We start from the raw sequence: 14,909 nt of genomic DNA on the forward strand, positions 1-14,909 counted from the left end.
CATTGTTAGAGACCCCATACACCCACTTCATGGCCTGTTTCTGTTGCTTATCTCTGGGAGGAAATTTTGAAGCACCTATAGCAGGACTACTATGGTAGTTTCGGTAACAGCTTTGTTCCTTACGCCATCCATCTGTAAATTTTTAATTATGTATATGTATACATCCAAACACGACTCTGTTGTTTCTCTGTGTCATATATTATATGTAGGTATATGCAATAACATTATTTTATTTTCTTTGTCATATTTCATTTTCAAAATTACGAATACAGCAGTATTTTTCTGTTTACATTGTTTTTGGATTAGCTATTTTGTTCGGCAGATTCCATCAATTTCGTACGTTCTCATGGACTCCAGATATTATTTGAGGTTTAGAAAATGAATAAACCATGATAGTGAGTCTTCACAACTGGTCTTCCTCCGTAGTTTTCACATCTTCCATGCTTCCCTGCTCATCCTTAAAGATTCTTTGCAGAGCCACTTTCAGAGTTGCTCTGGGCTGCTCCTTTCCTCTCTTCTTCCTCCCCACTAAGAAATAAAGGAGTGGGTTAATGCTGCTGTTGAGAGCCGTACATCCTATCCCAACGGTCATGAGGACGGGATTATAGGAACCAAAATATTCAATGACATAAAAGACATCCATTGGGAGAGAAAAAAGGAAGAAGAAGAGGAGAGCCAGAAAAATGGTGGTGAGCAGCTTCCTTTGATTGCTTTGTGATTTAGACCTCATATGAATCCAGAGGGTCACAGTGGACACAACCATGAGAGGCGTACAAAGTAAACCATTCACAATCAGCTGGTAAAGAAAACGTGAACTTCCAAAGCTCTTGGTTAGATACAGAATGAAGTGCACCGCAGAGAGCAGGAAGGAGAGGCTCCAGATGAGGCCACAAACAAGAGTGGACAGATATGGGGGACGGTGAAAGCGATGCCAGAGTGGGAAGAAGACAGCCACGCACCTGTCCAGGCTGATGGCCGTCAGCAGAAACTGGCTGGCAGAATAGGTGAAGGAAAAGAGCTCAAAAAACAAGAAGAAAAAAGTTTTGACAAGGTAAGTTCTTTGGCCCAGAGATAACACCATCACAAAGATTGCTGCCATAATGAGGGATGCGAGGACCCCTGAGTCAGCGATGGAGAGATTCAGGATGAAAGTGGTGAAAGGATTCCTCTTAATGGAAAAGGCCAGGAGATAAATTGTCCTTCCATTTCCCACCAGGCCTAAAATACAAATAAGGGCAATGAAGCCATTGATAAGGTTTCGTGTTAAATTATCGGAGAGTTGCTCATATGGATAAGGATAAATTTCCGGTATGCCGGTAATGTTGGAAGCAATTTCCACAAGTTTGGGATCACTCACAGCAGGTTTAAGAGGATTCGGAAAGGTTTCATCCCCTTCTTTTATCCTAATAACAAAAAGAGATCAAAAGAGAATCAGTCCTTCTAACAGAAATGTATACAAGTATGCCCACACATACACACACACACGCACACACACACACACACACACACACAAACTGACAAACACACATACACACAATTGATTTTTTTTTTACTTACAGATATCTAATTTTTAACTATTTGATGACAACTACAGTCCTAAAATCAATGTTTCCTACCAATCCCCATTGTTATTCACTCTGGCTGAGGGCAGAGTAGGGTTACTGGGTTAGGGTTAAGGTTAGGATTAGGGCAAAGGACGGATGAACAATTAGAAAGAAGGAAAAATGGGGGAAGGAAGGAGGATTCGATTATTTGTTTAATATCTGCATTCACCTTCTTTGGAGGAGGAGAAGGGATTGCAATTGTGTAGAAAGGCACATAACGGGAAATGCACATTGAAGAAAACATGTTCGCCTTCAGCAGGTAACGGATTAAGGTGTTGTCAGTTGCATCCAGAGCTTGTTAATTCTAATATAAATACCGTTGGAATGTATGAGAAAAGTGCTATGACACAGAAAAAAACTGCTTAGTAAGAGTCTGAAAAAATGAAACCATTTTACCCTATTTTTCAGACTACAAGATGCACCGGATGCACCAAGATTTCAAAGAGGTAAACAAGAAAAAAAAAGTTTTTGCCCTCCCCAGCCCCCAGGAACATTCTGCAGGCCTCCCAAACCCTCTGTGCGTCCCGTTTTTGCGAAAAGCAGGCAAAAACAGGATGCGCAGAGGGTTTGGGAGGACCTGCAGAGTGGTCCTGGGGGCTGGGGTAGGGCAAAAACACGATGCATGGGTGGGGGGGTTGGGTTTGGGAGGCCAAAAACGGGCCCGTTTGGTTTCAAATGGTGGCCCAATCAACGTGTTTGATTCCAGGGCACAATGTTAGTCTGGAGCACACCAAAGCTACATGATGCACAGCTGCAACTCTTCAAGGAAATGTGCTTTTTATTGGCACCGGGTGTAGGGAAAAGATTCAGCAGCTTTGCCAAATTCTAAACAGGTATGAGGGGAGCACTTGCAGCTGCTCCAAGCAGGCTTGCAAATGTGACGTGAAATGTTGCGAAGAGGTAAGACACATGGCTGCAGACAGAGAACCACCCAGGCTGGTCTCATATAAGATACCTATTCAGGTCTAGTGCCTAATGATAAGTATCGCATCTTCGTAATTTTTATTTTGTTTAATATCTGCATTCACCTTCTTTGGAGGAGGAGAAGGGATTGCAAGTGTGTAGAAAGGCACATAACGGGAAATGCACATTGAAGAAAACATGTTCGCCTTCAGCAGGTAACGGATTAAGGTGTTGTCAGTTGCATCCAGAGCTTGTTAATTCTAATATAAATACCGTTGGAATGTATGAGAAAAGTGCTATGACACAGAAAAAAAACTGCTTAGTAAGAGTCTGAAAAAAATGAAACCATTTTACCATATTTTTCGGACTACAAGATGCACCGGATGCACCAAGATTTCAAAGAGGTAAACAAGAAAAAAAAAGTTTTTGCCCTCCCCAGCCCCCAGGAACATTCTGCAGGCCTCCCAAACCCTCTGTGCGTCCCGTTTTTGCGAAAAGCAGGCAAAAACAGGATGCGCAGAGGGTTTGGGAGGACCTGCAGAGTGGTCCTGGGGGCTGTAGGCAAAACACGATGCATGGGTGGGGGGGCTGGGTTTGGGAGGCCAAAAACGGGCCCGTTTGGTTTCAAACGGTGGCCCAATCAACATGTTTGATTCCAGGGCACAATGTTAGTCTGGAGCACACCAAAGCTACATGATGCACAGCTGCAACTCTTCAAGGAAATGTGCTTTTTATTGGCACCGGGTGTAGGGAAAAGATTCAGCAGCTTTGCCAAATTCTAAACAGGTATGAGGGGAGCACTTGCAGCTGCTCCAAGCAGGCTTGCAAATGTGACGTGAAATGTTGCGAAGAGGTAAGACACATGGCTGCAGACAGAGAACCACCCAGGCTGGTCTCATATAAGATACCTATTCAGGTCTAGTGCCTAATGATAAGTATCGCATCTTCGTAATTTTTATTTTGTTTATTTTACTCCCATCCCATCTCTCCTTCAGAATACTGACGTCTTTGCACTACAAAGAGTCTGCTAGAGCTGGTGTCAAGACCCTGGTTATTTTCAAAGAGGGATTGTTGTGCCTCGCTCGCCCCCCCTCTCCGCAGCTGGGCCCCTCTCATCTCCTGTTATCTCAGCCAGAGACGGATAATGAAGACGAATGGCCTGGCACACCTTCAGCCCCCAGTCCTGGCACCATGCCCGGACAAACGGAGCAAATAAACCCCTCCCCCACAGCATGTGAACATGAGGAACAGGATGCCAATCACGAGCTGGAATTGCCGACAGCTGGAGGGTGGAGGGATCCACGTTTCCGGAGAATGGAGAGGCGACGTCAGCAAAAGGAAGGGAGGGGTAGGCCTGGATAAGTGCTGAGTCGTGGAGCCACACCCCATGGCCTATATAAAGGATCTGCTTTCTGGCATTCTTTGAGTCAGGCAAAGTCTAATCTGGATTGCTGAAGTCACACCTTGGACTCCTGCCTGCCCTGAGAACTCTGACAGAACTTTGGCAAAGCTGCAGAGGCTTTATGGCCATGCTTGATACAGACTTCCCCGACCCGGCCGTCAGAGGAGGAGTGGGACACAACAGGGATGATCCACTCTCTGGGAAAATCTGTCCCTTGTCTACCCCCCTGCACTAAATCCAGGGGTGAAATCCTGCAGGTTCTGACAGGTTCTGGAGAACTAGTAGCGGAAATGAGTAGTTCGGAGAACTGGCGAATACCACCTCTGGCTGGTCCCAGAGTGGGGTGGGACTAGAAATGTTGCAATATCCTTCCCCCAGGAATGGTGAGGGAATGGGGATTTTGCAGTATCCTTTCCCCAGGAATGGGGTGGGAATGGAGATGTTGCAATATCCTTCCTCCAGGAGTGGGGAGCGGAATGGGGATTTTGCAGTGTCCTTCCCTTGCCATGCCCACCAGGCCACGCCCATAGATCCGGTAGCAAAAAAAAATTGGATTTCACCACTGACTGAATCTAAAAATCAACATTGGCTTTCCAGGGAATCTGAAGTATCTGGATATTCCCCTCCAAAGTATGTTAGGAGCAAGCTGAGTTGGGTAGCTTCCTTCATCCACAAGCAGCTTCCTTACCAGCAGCTGCAATGGGCAGAGAAGGGGAGCAATTTTCCTTTTAGAGTGTTATGAAACAATTGGAAGACTTTAACTCCATTCCTGCAAAGAAAACATTTTATATTGTAATATTCTTACCCAGCAGAGAATTGAGGCCAAATTTGATAGACGCCAACGAAAGCTTCACGACCATGATCTAAGGAAGAAATTAAAGTATAGAATAGAATAACAGACTTGGAAGGGACCTTGGAGGTCTTCTAATCCAACCTCCTGCTTAGGCAGGAAACCCTACACCACTTCAGACAAATGGTTATCCAACATCTTCTTAAAAACTTCCAGTGTTGGAGCATTCACAACTTCTGGAGGTAAGTTGTTCCACTGATTCATTGTTCTCACTGACAGAAAATTTCTACTTAGTTCTAAGTTGCTTCTCTCCTTGCTTAGTTTCCACCCATTGCTTATTGTCCTGCCCTCAGGTGCTTTGGAGAATAGCTTGACTCCCTCTTCTTTGTGGCAGCCCCTGAGATATAGGAACACTGCTATCATGTCTCCCCTAGTCCTTCTTTTCATTAAACTAAACATACCCAGTTCCTGCAACCGTTCTTCATATGTTTTAGCCTCCAGTCCCCTAATCACGGGCCGTCACGTGAGAACACGAAAGATTCGCCCACACTGGTATATAGTATAGTTTTCATGCTTTTCATACCTGAGTAATTAAATCCTTGCTCCATTGTTCAAAAAGTGTTGTTTGTTTGCTTAGAAAGGTTCAATTCATTGGTTAAGTCGGACAACCCGAGACACTGCAATTTAAGGGAAAATGTAATTATTAAAAGAAAGTAAATTTGTGCATACTTCTGATTGTCAAAATGGCTGAAAATATTGAGTTCTTGGGAAATTCAAAATCCTTGTTCTGTTGGAAGTGAAATCTGGTCCAGATCTTATTCGAAACTGGGAGAAAGATGCAGGAGAAATGCACTGAAGGCAAGCTGCAATTGGAAAGGAGGTCTCCATTTATTTAGCAGCCAGAAATAATAGCGATAGACTTAGACTTAGACATATACTGCTTTACAGTGCTCTACAGCCCTCTCTAAGTGGTTTATAGAGTCAGCATATATCAGAGTTTGTTGCAGAAATTAAAGAAATTAAATTAAATAAAGCACACACAGGCAGACTGATGCAGCAGGATTCATTAACTTATTTCTTTTTGTCACAACAGTATACACAAACAATTGTCATAGATAAAACAACAAGTCTTGAAGAAAATATATATATATATATGAGTAAAAAATATGCAGCAACTATATTAATTTGATATAATGAAGGGAACAATAGGAAAGGAACGGTAGGCACTATTGTGCTCTTATGCACGCCCCTTATAGTCCTCTTAGGAATGGGGTGAGGTCAACAGTAGACAGTTTTTGGTTGAAGATTTTGGAATTTTGAGTAGAGACTATGGACTATGGTCTCTGTGTGTTAAACACAGGTCATGTCGAAGTCGACGGAGTTGTAAGTTTTCTAATCCCAGGATTTCAAGTCTGTTGGTATAAGGTATTTTGTTGTTTTCGGAGGAGTGAAGAACTCTTCTAGTGAAATATTTCTGGACTCATTCTATTGTTGTCAGGCCTGGAAACCATATTAGACTTTAGGTTTCCAGACGCTGCCACATTTTTCCCCTGAGGGGAAGAAGGGGGGCTGAGGGGTATGGTAACATTCTTTAGACGGTCAAGGTCGGATGGGGTTCACATCTGCAGGAAGAGTGGCAAGAAGATATTCGAATGGACTGGGAGAACGTGGGACCATGTGACCATCAAAGGGGTCAGGGGGGTGGGACTCTTGGGGTTTGTATAACTGGGGAAAAGAATCCGGAACTTCAGTTTTGGAATTGCACTCATCGTGTGCCAGTCTCCTCATGCTAGTAAAGAACTCTGGAAAAGAAATGTCTCTGAGTTTCTTTTACGCAGAAGAGGTATTTCTGGAACCTTGACATTATTCCAAAACTCATAAATTTATTTTGCTAATGGTACCCTCTCCTCCTCTCAGAGGGGGCCCGTTAGAGGGGTGCTGGGCCCCAGTCTCCGCAACCTCCACAGCGGTGCAAAGACCCAGTGAAGATGGAAGAGCAGCAAGTTGAGAGCGTAGAAGGAGCGGCGAAACATGATCCTGACGATTTAGTTGAAGTCACCTATTTCCCATCTGACGAGAGGACCCGAAGCCCCGAAGTGGTAGAGCCTGCTTGTCAGCTTGGAGCACGGCCCAAGGACTCTGATTCATGGGTAAGCTGCCAGTCGGGAGAAAACATTTCCCCGGGACGGAATGGAGAGCCCCCTCCCTCTTCTCAACCTCACTGGAGGACAATAAAACCTGGAGGATCGGGAGAGTCACTGGATTGGGACCTGAGAAACCCCCTGAAATCCCAGTCCCTATTAGACCTCCCTGAAACTTTTGAGCGCCTGGAAGTGAGACCTCGAGAGCCTTTAGCTCAGCCTAGATTCACCTTCCCTCCCACCAGAGAGAGAGAAATTACTGAAGCTCGAAGCCGTTCCGATGAACGCAGGAGGACCCCCCCTCCCTCTTTCAGACGGCAGGAAGTTCAGGCAGCACCAGGGGCTTGGGGGGAATCACAACTCCCCCCTCCAATTGATCTTTCCCGCCAACAAAGGCCTTAGCTGTGACAGCTCGAAATTACAAAGCCCAAGCTGACAAACACCGTTCCCTTCAACCCCCTTTTCGCATTGGAGATAAAGTCTTTTTGTCTACTAAGTATCTAAGATTAAGGATATCCAGCAGAAAATTCGGTCCAAAATTTTTGGGTCCTTTCCCCATTGTAAAAATTATTAATCCCGTTACCGTCCAACTCAAGCTCCCTCGAATGTTGGGAAAAATACACCCGGTATTCCATACCAGCTTATTAAAACCTGCTAGACAGTCTGGTCTGAGACCTCAACCTGCCGCTCCCCCACCACCCTTGATAATCCAAGGTGAAACCCACTATGAAATCAAGAAAATCCTTGACTCTAGACTATATAGAGGTCAATTACAATATTTAGTCCACTGGAAGGGATATCCATTATCTGAATCTACTTGGGTCAAAAGTTGGAAAGTAAATGCGGACAATTTGATTAAACAATTTCACGACACTTTCCTTGACAAACCTAAAAAACCTCTTGGAGAGGGAGGGGGGGGGTAGAAGGGAAGTGTGGACCACTGACACTCTTCTTTATCGACTCTTTGTTTTCTTTCCTAGGATATAGCTTCTTTTTCCAAGAGGGGCCTGTCAGGCCTGGAAACCATATTAGACTTTAGGTTTCCAGACGCTGCCACATTTTTCCCTGAGGGAAGAAGGGGGCTGAGGGTATGGTAACATTCTTTAGACGGTCAAGGTCGGATGGGGTTCACATCTGCAGGGAGAGTGGCAAGAAGATATTCGAATGGACTGGGAGAACGTGGGACCATGTGACCATCAAAGGGGTCAGGGGGGTGGGACTCTTGGGGTTTGTATAACTGGGGACAAGAATCCGGAACTTCAGTTTTGGAATTGCACTCATCGTGTGCCAGTCTCCTCATGCTAGTAAAGAACTCTGGAAAAGAAATGTCTCTGAGTTTCTTTTACGCAGAAGAGGTATTTCTGGAACCTTGACAATTGTATTTATGTCAGAGATGTGGTATGGGTTCCAGACAGATGACCTGTATTCAAGAATAGGTCTGGCAAATGTTTTGTATGCTCTAGTTAGTAGTGTAGAGTTTTTAGAAAAGAAGCTGTGTAAAATTAGGTTTACAACTCTTAGGGCTTTTTTTGCTATGTAGTTGCAGTGGGCTTTGGCATTAAGGTCATTTGATATGAGAACTCCAAGATCTTTGACAGGGTGGGGGTCGTCAGTTAGGTAATGTCCATTAAGTTTGTACTTGATGTTAGGGTTCTTTTTTCCAATATGTAAGACTGAACATTTGCAGGTTGAGATTTGGAGTTGCCAAGTTTTAGACCAATCGGAAATTAAGTCGAGATCTTCTTGAAGGGTAGAAGTATTATTAGTGGTATTAAATAGTTTGACATCATCAGCAAAGAGAACACAATAACTTGAGATGAGGTCACAGAGATCATTTATGTATAGTATGAAGAGTGTTGGTCCAAGAACACTACCTTGGGGAATGCCACTTTTGACAGGAACAGGATTTGATAGAGCATTGCCAATTTTGACCACTTGTTGTCTATTTGACAGGAAGGCATTTATCCAATTGTGAAGAGGTCCCAAAATGCCGTAGGATTTTAGTTTGAGGAGTAGTTTATCATGTTCTATATAACTTCTTTATATACATAATAAAACATGAAGAAAATTTACAATACCAGCAGCAGATTTCTTCCAATGTGGCAGTTACAAGCAAAACACAAGAGTACAGCAGACTTCAGAGCTCAGAGCTTAATACAAAGAGAGCTTCCTCTATACAGGGCAGTTAAGCTTCTGCACAGACTCAGTTGCCTAAGCCATGCCCAGATTTCAGACTTTAGTTTCTGTTTCCAAATAAGCCTCATTGGCTGAGCCTGTTATGATGCCTATTCATTGGCTGACCTTGTTACCATGTCTCTGCTAGTTCACGAATAATCTGACAGCATATTGCCCCCAACAGTTTAGGTCCTCATTTTACCCACCTCGGAAGGATGGAAGGCTGAGTCAACAATAGTGACAGCAGCATATTTCTGGGATGGATGACAAATTGGGGTTGAGAATAATAATAATAATGATAATAATGATAATAATGATAATAATGATAATAATGATAATAATAATAATAATAAACAACAACAACAACAACAACAACAACAACAACAACAACAGAGTTGGAAGGGACCTTGGAGGCCTTCTAGTCCAATCCCCTGCCCAGGCAGGAGACCCTACACCATCTCAGACAGATGGTTATCCAACATTTTCTTAAAAATTTCCAGTTTTCCAGAATTCCAGAATAGATGGGCTTTTATACAACTTTAGGGGCTTTGTGATTAAGATGCCTGTTCATGTCCTTTAATATTTTAATGGCTGTTGCCAGAATCCTATGGGGTCATGTAGAGGTCATGGCTGGCTCTATAGGCAAAAGGGGAAATGCAAATTATTATATTCTGTGGGTTCCGTAATAATTGAGGCTCCACAGATGTTCACACATAACGTTTATTTTAACTCACAGAGACCAGCAACAACCAGCAGACCAGGCCTGCTTTGACAGCCCTCTTTCTATTCAGCTCCAAAAGCGGGAGCCAATCAGAACAGAACAAGAAACCATCTCCACCACTAGGGGCCGCCACTGCCGGTGCAGGACATAACACTTCTTTCCCCCTAGCTTGCACAATCGTAATCCTGGAGATACGCTGGGCGCCGCTTGATTCGGCTGGACCTTCGTGGCTCCGTTGTAGCCATGGTCACTGGCTGACCCAACTCCTCAGCCTCTTCTGTGGGGGACGTCTCCGGCCCAGGGACCCCTAGCCCCTCCACCGGCAGAGCAGACAAGGCTTCCTCTCGGTTATCAGGTACAGGGGCTGGGCGTCTTATTCCCTTGTAGCTTAGCTCCTCTGCCCGGGATGATTGGGTTGGGCTACCTCCTGGCTCTTCCTGAGTGCCCCACTCTGGCAGCTGCCCATCCCATCCTCATCGCCAGTATTATATTCTGTGGGTTCCGTAATAATTGAGGCTCCACAGATGTTCACACATAACGTTTATTTTAACTCACAGAGACCAGCAACAACCAGCAGACCAGGCCTGCTTTGACAGCCCTCTTTCTATTCAGCTCCAAAAGCGGGAGCCAATCAGAACAGAACAAGAAACCATCTCCACCACTAGGGGCCGCCACTGCCGGTGCAGGACATAACACTTCTTTCCCCCTAGCTTGCACAATCGTAATCCTGGAGATACGCTGGGCGCCGCTTGATTCGGCTGGACCTTCGTGGCTCCGTTGTAGCCATGGTCACTGGCTGACCCAACTCCTCAGCCTCTTCTGTGGGGGACGTCTCCGGCCCAGGGACCCCTAGCCCCTCCACCGGCAGAGCAGACAAGGCTTCCTCTCGGTTATCAGGTACAGGGGCTGGGCGTCTTATTCCCTTGTAGCTTAGCTCCTCTGCCCGGGATGATTGGGTTGGGCTACCTCCTGGCTCTTCCTGAGTGCCCCACTCTGGCAGCTGCCCATCCCATCCTCATCGCCAGTATTATATTCTGTGGGTTCCGTAATAATTGAGGCTCCACAGATGTTCACACATAACGTTTATTTTAACTCACAGAGACCAGCAACAACCAGCAGACCAGGCCTGCTTTGACAGCCCTCTTTCTATTCAGCTCCAAAAGCGGGAGCCAATCAGAACAGAACAAGAAACCATCTCCACCACTAGGGGCCGCCACTGCCGGTGCAGGACATAACACAAATCCTAGGAGTTTTGTTTATCTGAGCTAATCTTGTCAGTTTCTGCTCCTTTCCTATTGTTCTGCTTATGCAGAGCTGCTGGCTGCCTTTTATTTATGAATATAGTGGTCTGGCTTTACAAACTATCCGTTCATAAATCCTAGCGTCTTCAGGCTTCTGCTTGAGGCTGTTTCTCTATGGTATAAACACTGGGGGCTAATTTCTGCCTTTGCTCAGGAGATTTTTCTCCTCTTCTCCTTTAGGGGAAATATTCTATTCTATTCTATTCTATTCTATTCTATTCTATTCTATTCTATTCTATTCTATTCTATTCTATTCTATTCTATTCTATTCTATTCTATTCTATTCTATTCTATTCTATTCTATTCTATTCTATTCTATTCTGTCTCTTCCAATATTCTGTAGAATATGCCATTCTAGAAAGTGGGGGGGAGGCTTCTCACAGTTGGTTTGCTGTCCTATTGTTGGAAGAAACGTCCATCTGGGTTCAGTTCCAAGTGGGGAAAAAGACACTGGAAACATGGAGACTGCTTGGAAAGATGGTTTAATGGTGGTCAGGATCACATGGCTTGAGTTCCTGAACAGAAAAGGGCTGAGATTCTGAGCGCGCCCTGGCTTTATGCTTTTCTCTGAGCTTTGAACTTCCTGGGGCACAGGAAGAGTATCCTGATTGGTTGTCAGACTCCTAGGGGGTTGGGGTCTTAGCTAGCCTTGCTGGCTGATGTAATCTTCCCAGGTGCCATGTGGTGAGTTTCTGTTGCTACATGGGTCCTATTCAGGGGTGAAATCTAAAAATTTCCAGTTTTCCAGAATTCCAGAATAGATGGGCTTTTATACAATTTTGGGGGCTTTGTGATTGAGATGTCTGTTCATGTCCTTTAATATTTTAATGGCTGTTGCCAGATTCCTATGGGGTCATGTAGAGGTCATGGCTGGCTCTATAGGCAAAAGGGGAAATGCAAATTATTATATTCTGTGGGTTCCGTAATAATTGAGGCTCCACAGATGTTCACACATAACGTTTATTTTAACTCACAGAGACCAGCAACAACCAGCAGACCAGGCCTGCTTTGACAGCCCTCTTTCTATTCAGCTCCAAAAGCGGGAGCCAATCAGAACAGAACAAGAAACCATCTCCACCACTAGGGGCCGCCACTGCCGGTGCAGGACATAACACAAATCCTAGGTGTTTTGTTTATCTGAGCTAATCTTGTCAGTTTCGGCTCCTTGACTATTGTTCTGCTTATGCAGAGCTGATGGCTGCCTTTTGTTTTTGAATATAGTGGTCCGGCTTTACAAAATATCCGTTCATAAATCCTAGCCTCTTGAGGCTTCTGCTTGAGGCTGTTTCTCTATGGTATAAACACTGGGGGCTAATTTCTGCCTTTGCTCAGGAGATTTTTCTCCTCTTCTCCTTTAGGGGAAATATTCTATTCTGTCTCTTCCAATATTCTGTAGAATATGCCATTCTAGAAAGTCGGGGGAGGATTCTCACAGTTGGTTTGCTGTCCTATTGTTGGAAGAAACGTCCATCTGGGTTCAGTTCCAAGTGGGGAAAAAGACACTGGAAACATGGAGACTGCTTGGAAAGATGGTTTAATGGTGGTCAGGATCACATGGCTTGAGTTCCTGAACAGAAAAGGGCTGAGATTCTGAGCGCGCCCTGGCTTTATGCTTTTCTCTGAGCTTTGAACTTCCTGGGGCACAGGAAGAGTATCCTGATTGGTTGTCAGACTCCTAGGGGGTTGGGGTCTTAGCTAGCCTTGCTGGCTGATGTAATCTTCCCAGGTGCCATGTGGTGAGTTTCTGTTGCTACATGGGTCCTATTCAGGGGTGAAATCTAAAAATTTCCCCTACCAGTTCTGTGGGCGTGGCTTAATTGGTGGGCGTGGTTTGGTGGTCAGATGACTGGGTGGGTGTGGCCAATTACAATAAATAATAAAAATAATAAACAAAGTATAAAAAACAATAAGAGGTATCAAAAACCAACTTTTACACTTTACACACACACACCACAACACAACACAACTGACTCACACACAATGTAAAAGCAGCTACACTTCACACTTCCCACAGCCACAAAATGCTCAAAAACCAACTTTCACACTTTACACACACACACCACAACACAACTGACACACACACACACACACACACAGAATACCACATACAGCTTTCTGAGATTTTGTGTGTTTGTGTAGTTAGAGTGAAACACTACAGAAACACACCAAATCTTAGAAAGCTGCACAAATATTTTATTTTATTATTAAGGTTTGTGGACTTCAATTCCCAGAGTTCCTCAGCCAGCAAAGCCAGCCAGCATTAGTTGCTCAGTGATGAAATAGATTAGCTAAGTTTAGATTAGTTCTGTCTGGTGCTGAAAGTGAAACTGGGGCTTTCGGGCTGGGAAAAAAGCCATGTGGTCAATCAGTAATCAGGTAAGTGCCTTAGAATCTCTTAAAATAAGGTTTTCTACATGTTTTCTACAGAAAACATGTTGTTTTAAGGTTCTGTTGATGAGGAACTCAGGTGAGATCGCTAGAGGAGCCTTATTTTTTTTTTAAAGTTTAAAGGCTCTGCTGATCTCAGCTGAGGGGCAGGATCCTCAAAGACTTTTTTTACTTTTAAAGGCCTGTTTCGGCTGAAGAAAAATCTGTTTTTAAAAGTAAAAAAAAACCCTCTGCTGATGGTGCGGCTCAGCAGAGGCAGGGGGGGCGGGGCCAGGGATTTTTGCTACCGGTCCTCCAAACCAGTTGCTGCCATCGCTACCGGATCAGCTGGCAGCCGCAGCCGGTCCGAACCGGGAGCATTTCACCCCTGGTCCTATTGTGTTGTAGATGATGGTCCCATTGACAAAGGTGGGGAGAATGAGTTTCTGTCTCTGACCCATTGACAAAGGTGGGGGAGGCAGGAAGCTGCAGGGAGCTGCTTTGTCCTTAAAACATGTTTCTCCATTTCTCATCCAGGGAAATATAATATGCTGCCCTTTTTAATATTTCCTAAGATATTTCATTCTTCTAGGAGTGGGGTGGGTGCTAACTTCCTACACGATCTAGAATGATGTTCCTACTTTCTCCTCAGTAGAAAATAGACCAGTGAGTTAACACAGACAGTAGCCACATGTAATGAAACTGGAAATAACATTGTTGATAGATTGGAAATAACAGCGTTGTGTAGGAAGTTAGCACCCACCCCTCTCCTAGAAGAATGAAATGTTTTAGGAAATATTAAAAAGACAGAATATTATATTTCTCTGCATGAGAAATGGAGAAACATGTTTTAAAGACAAAGCAGCTTCCTGCCGCCCCCCCACACCTTTGTCAATGGGCCAGAGGCAGAAACTCATTCCCCCCACCTTTGCCAATGGGCCATTAAGACCTCAGCCAGGCTCACTCATTTCCCCCCACCTTGGTCAATGAACCACCATCTGCAACACAATAGGACCCATCTAGCAACAAACTCACTAGCAACAGAAACGCACCACATGGCAAGGCTCAAGCAAGCTTTGGAGACAGCCTACAAAGTTACCTAAGACCCCTGCCCCCTGGCAGTCTGAAACCAATCAGGATACATTTCTTATACAGGAACCGGAAACTCTGAGGTGGGGCACAACAGAGGGCATACAACCAAGGCACTCCCAGCATCTCGCTCCTTGATTCTGCTCAGGAACTCAAGCCATGTGATTCCCGTCCACCATGAAACCATCTTTCCAAGCAGTCTCCATGTATCCAGTGTCTTTTTCCCTACTCAGAAGTGAACCCAGATGGACATTTCTTCCAACAGTTGATATTTATTTATTTATTATTTATTTATTATTTAAATTTTTATACCGCCCTTCTCCCGAAGGACTCAGGGCGGTTCACAGCCAAATAAAAATACACAATAATATTACAATATAAATACAGTTAAAATACAATTAAAAAACTTATTCAAT

At 44.4% G+C, this 14,909-nt stretch overlaps 1 protein-coding gene across 8 annotated transcripts in view; it reads right to left on the minus strand.

Moving 5' to 3' along the window:
• Positions 1 to 220: 220 nt before the first annotated feature.
• LOC131195756 (proto-oncogene Mas-like) overlaps positions 221 to 14,909 on the minus strand; it is a 73,351-nt gene continuing 58,662 nt past the window's right edge. For all 8 annotated transcript variants that reach the window (XM_058177948.1, XM_058177942.1, XM_058177947.1 and 5 more), the window contains 3 exons: positions 5,283 to 5,376; positions 4,715 to 4,772; positions 221 to 1,403 (listed from right to left, as the gene is read on the minus strand). In XM_058177948.1, coding sequence (XP_058033931.1) covers positions 404 to 1,403; positions 4,715 to 4,772; positions 5,283 to 5,307 — 1,083 coding nt within the window. In that variant the 5' untranslated portion in view covers positions 5,308 to 5,376 and the 3' untranslated portion in view covers positions 221 to 403. The remainder of the gene's footprint in view (positions 1,404 to 4,714; positions 4,773 to 5,282; positions 5,377 to 14,909) is intronic.

This window comes from Ahaetulla prasina, chromosome 3 (genome assembly GCF_028640845.1).
Source record: "Ahaetulla prasina isolate Xishuangbanna chromosome 3, ASM2864084v1, whole genome shotgun sequence".
NCBI classification, from domain to species: domain Eukaryota; kingdom Metazoa; phylum Chordata; class Lepidosauria; order Squamata; family Colubridae; genus Ahaetulla; species Ahaetulla prasina.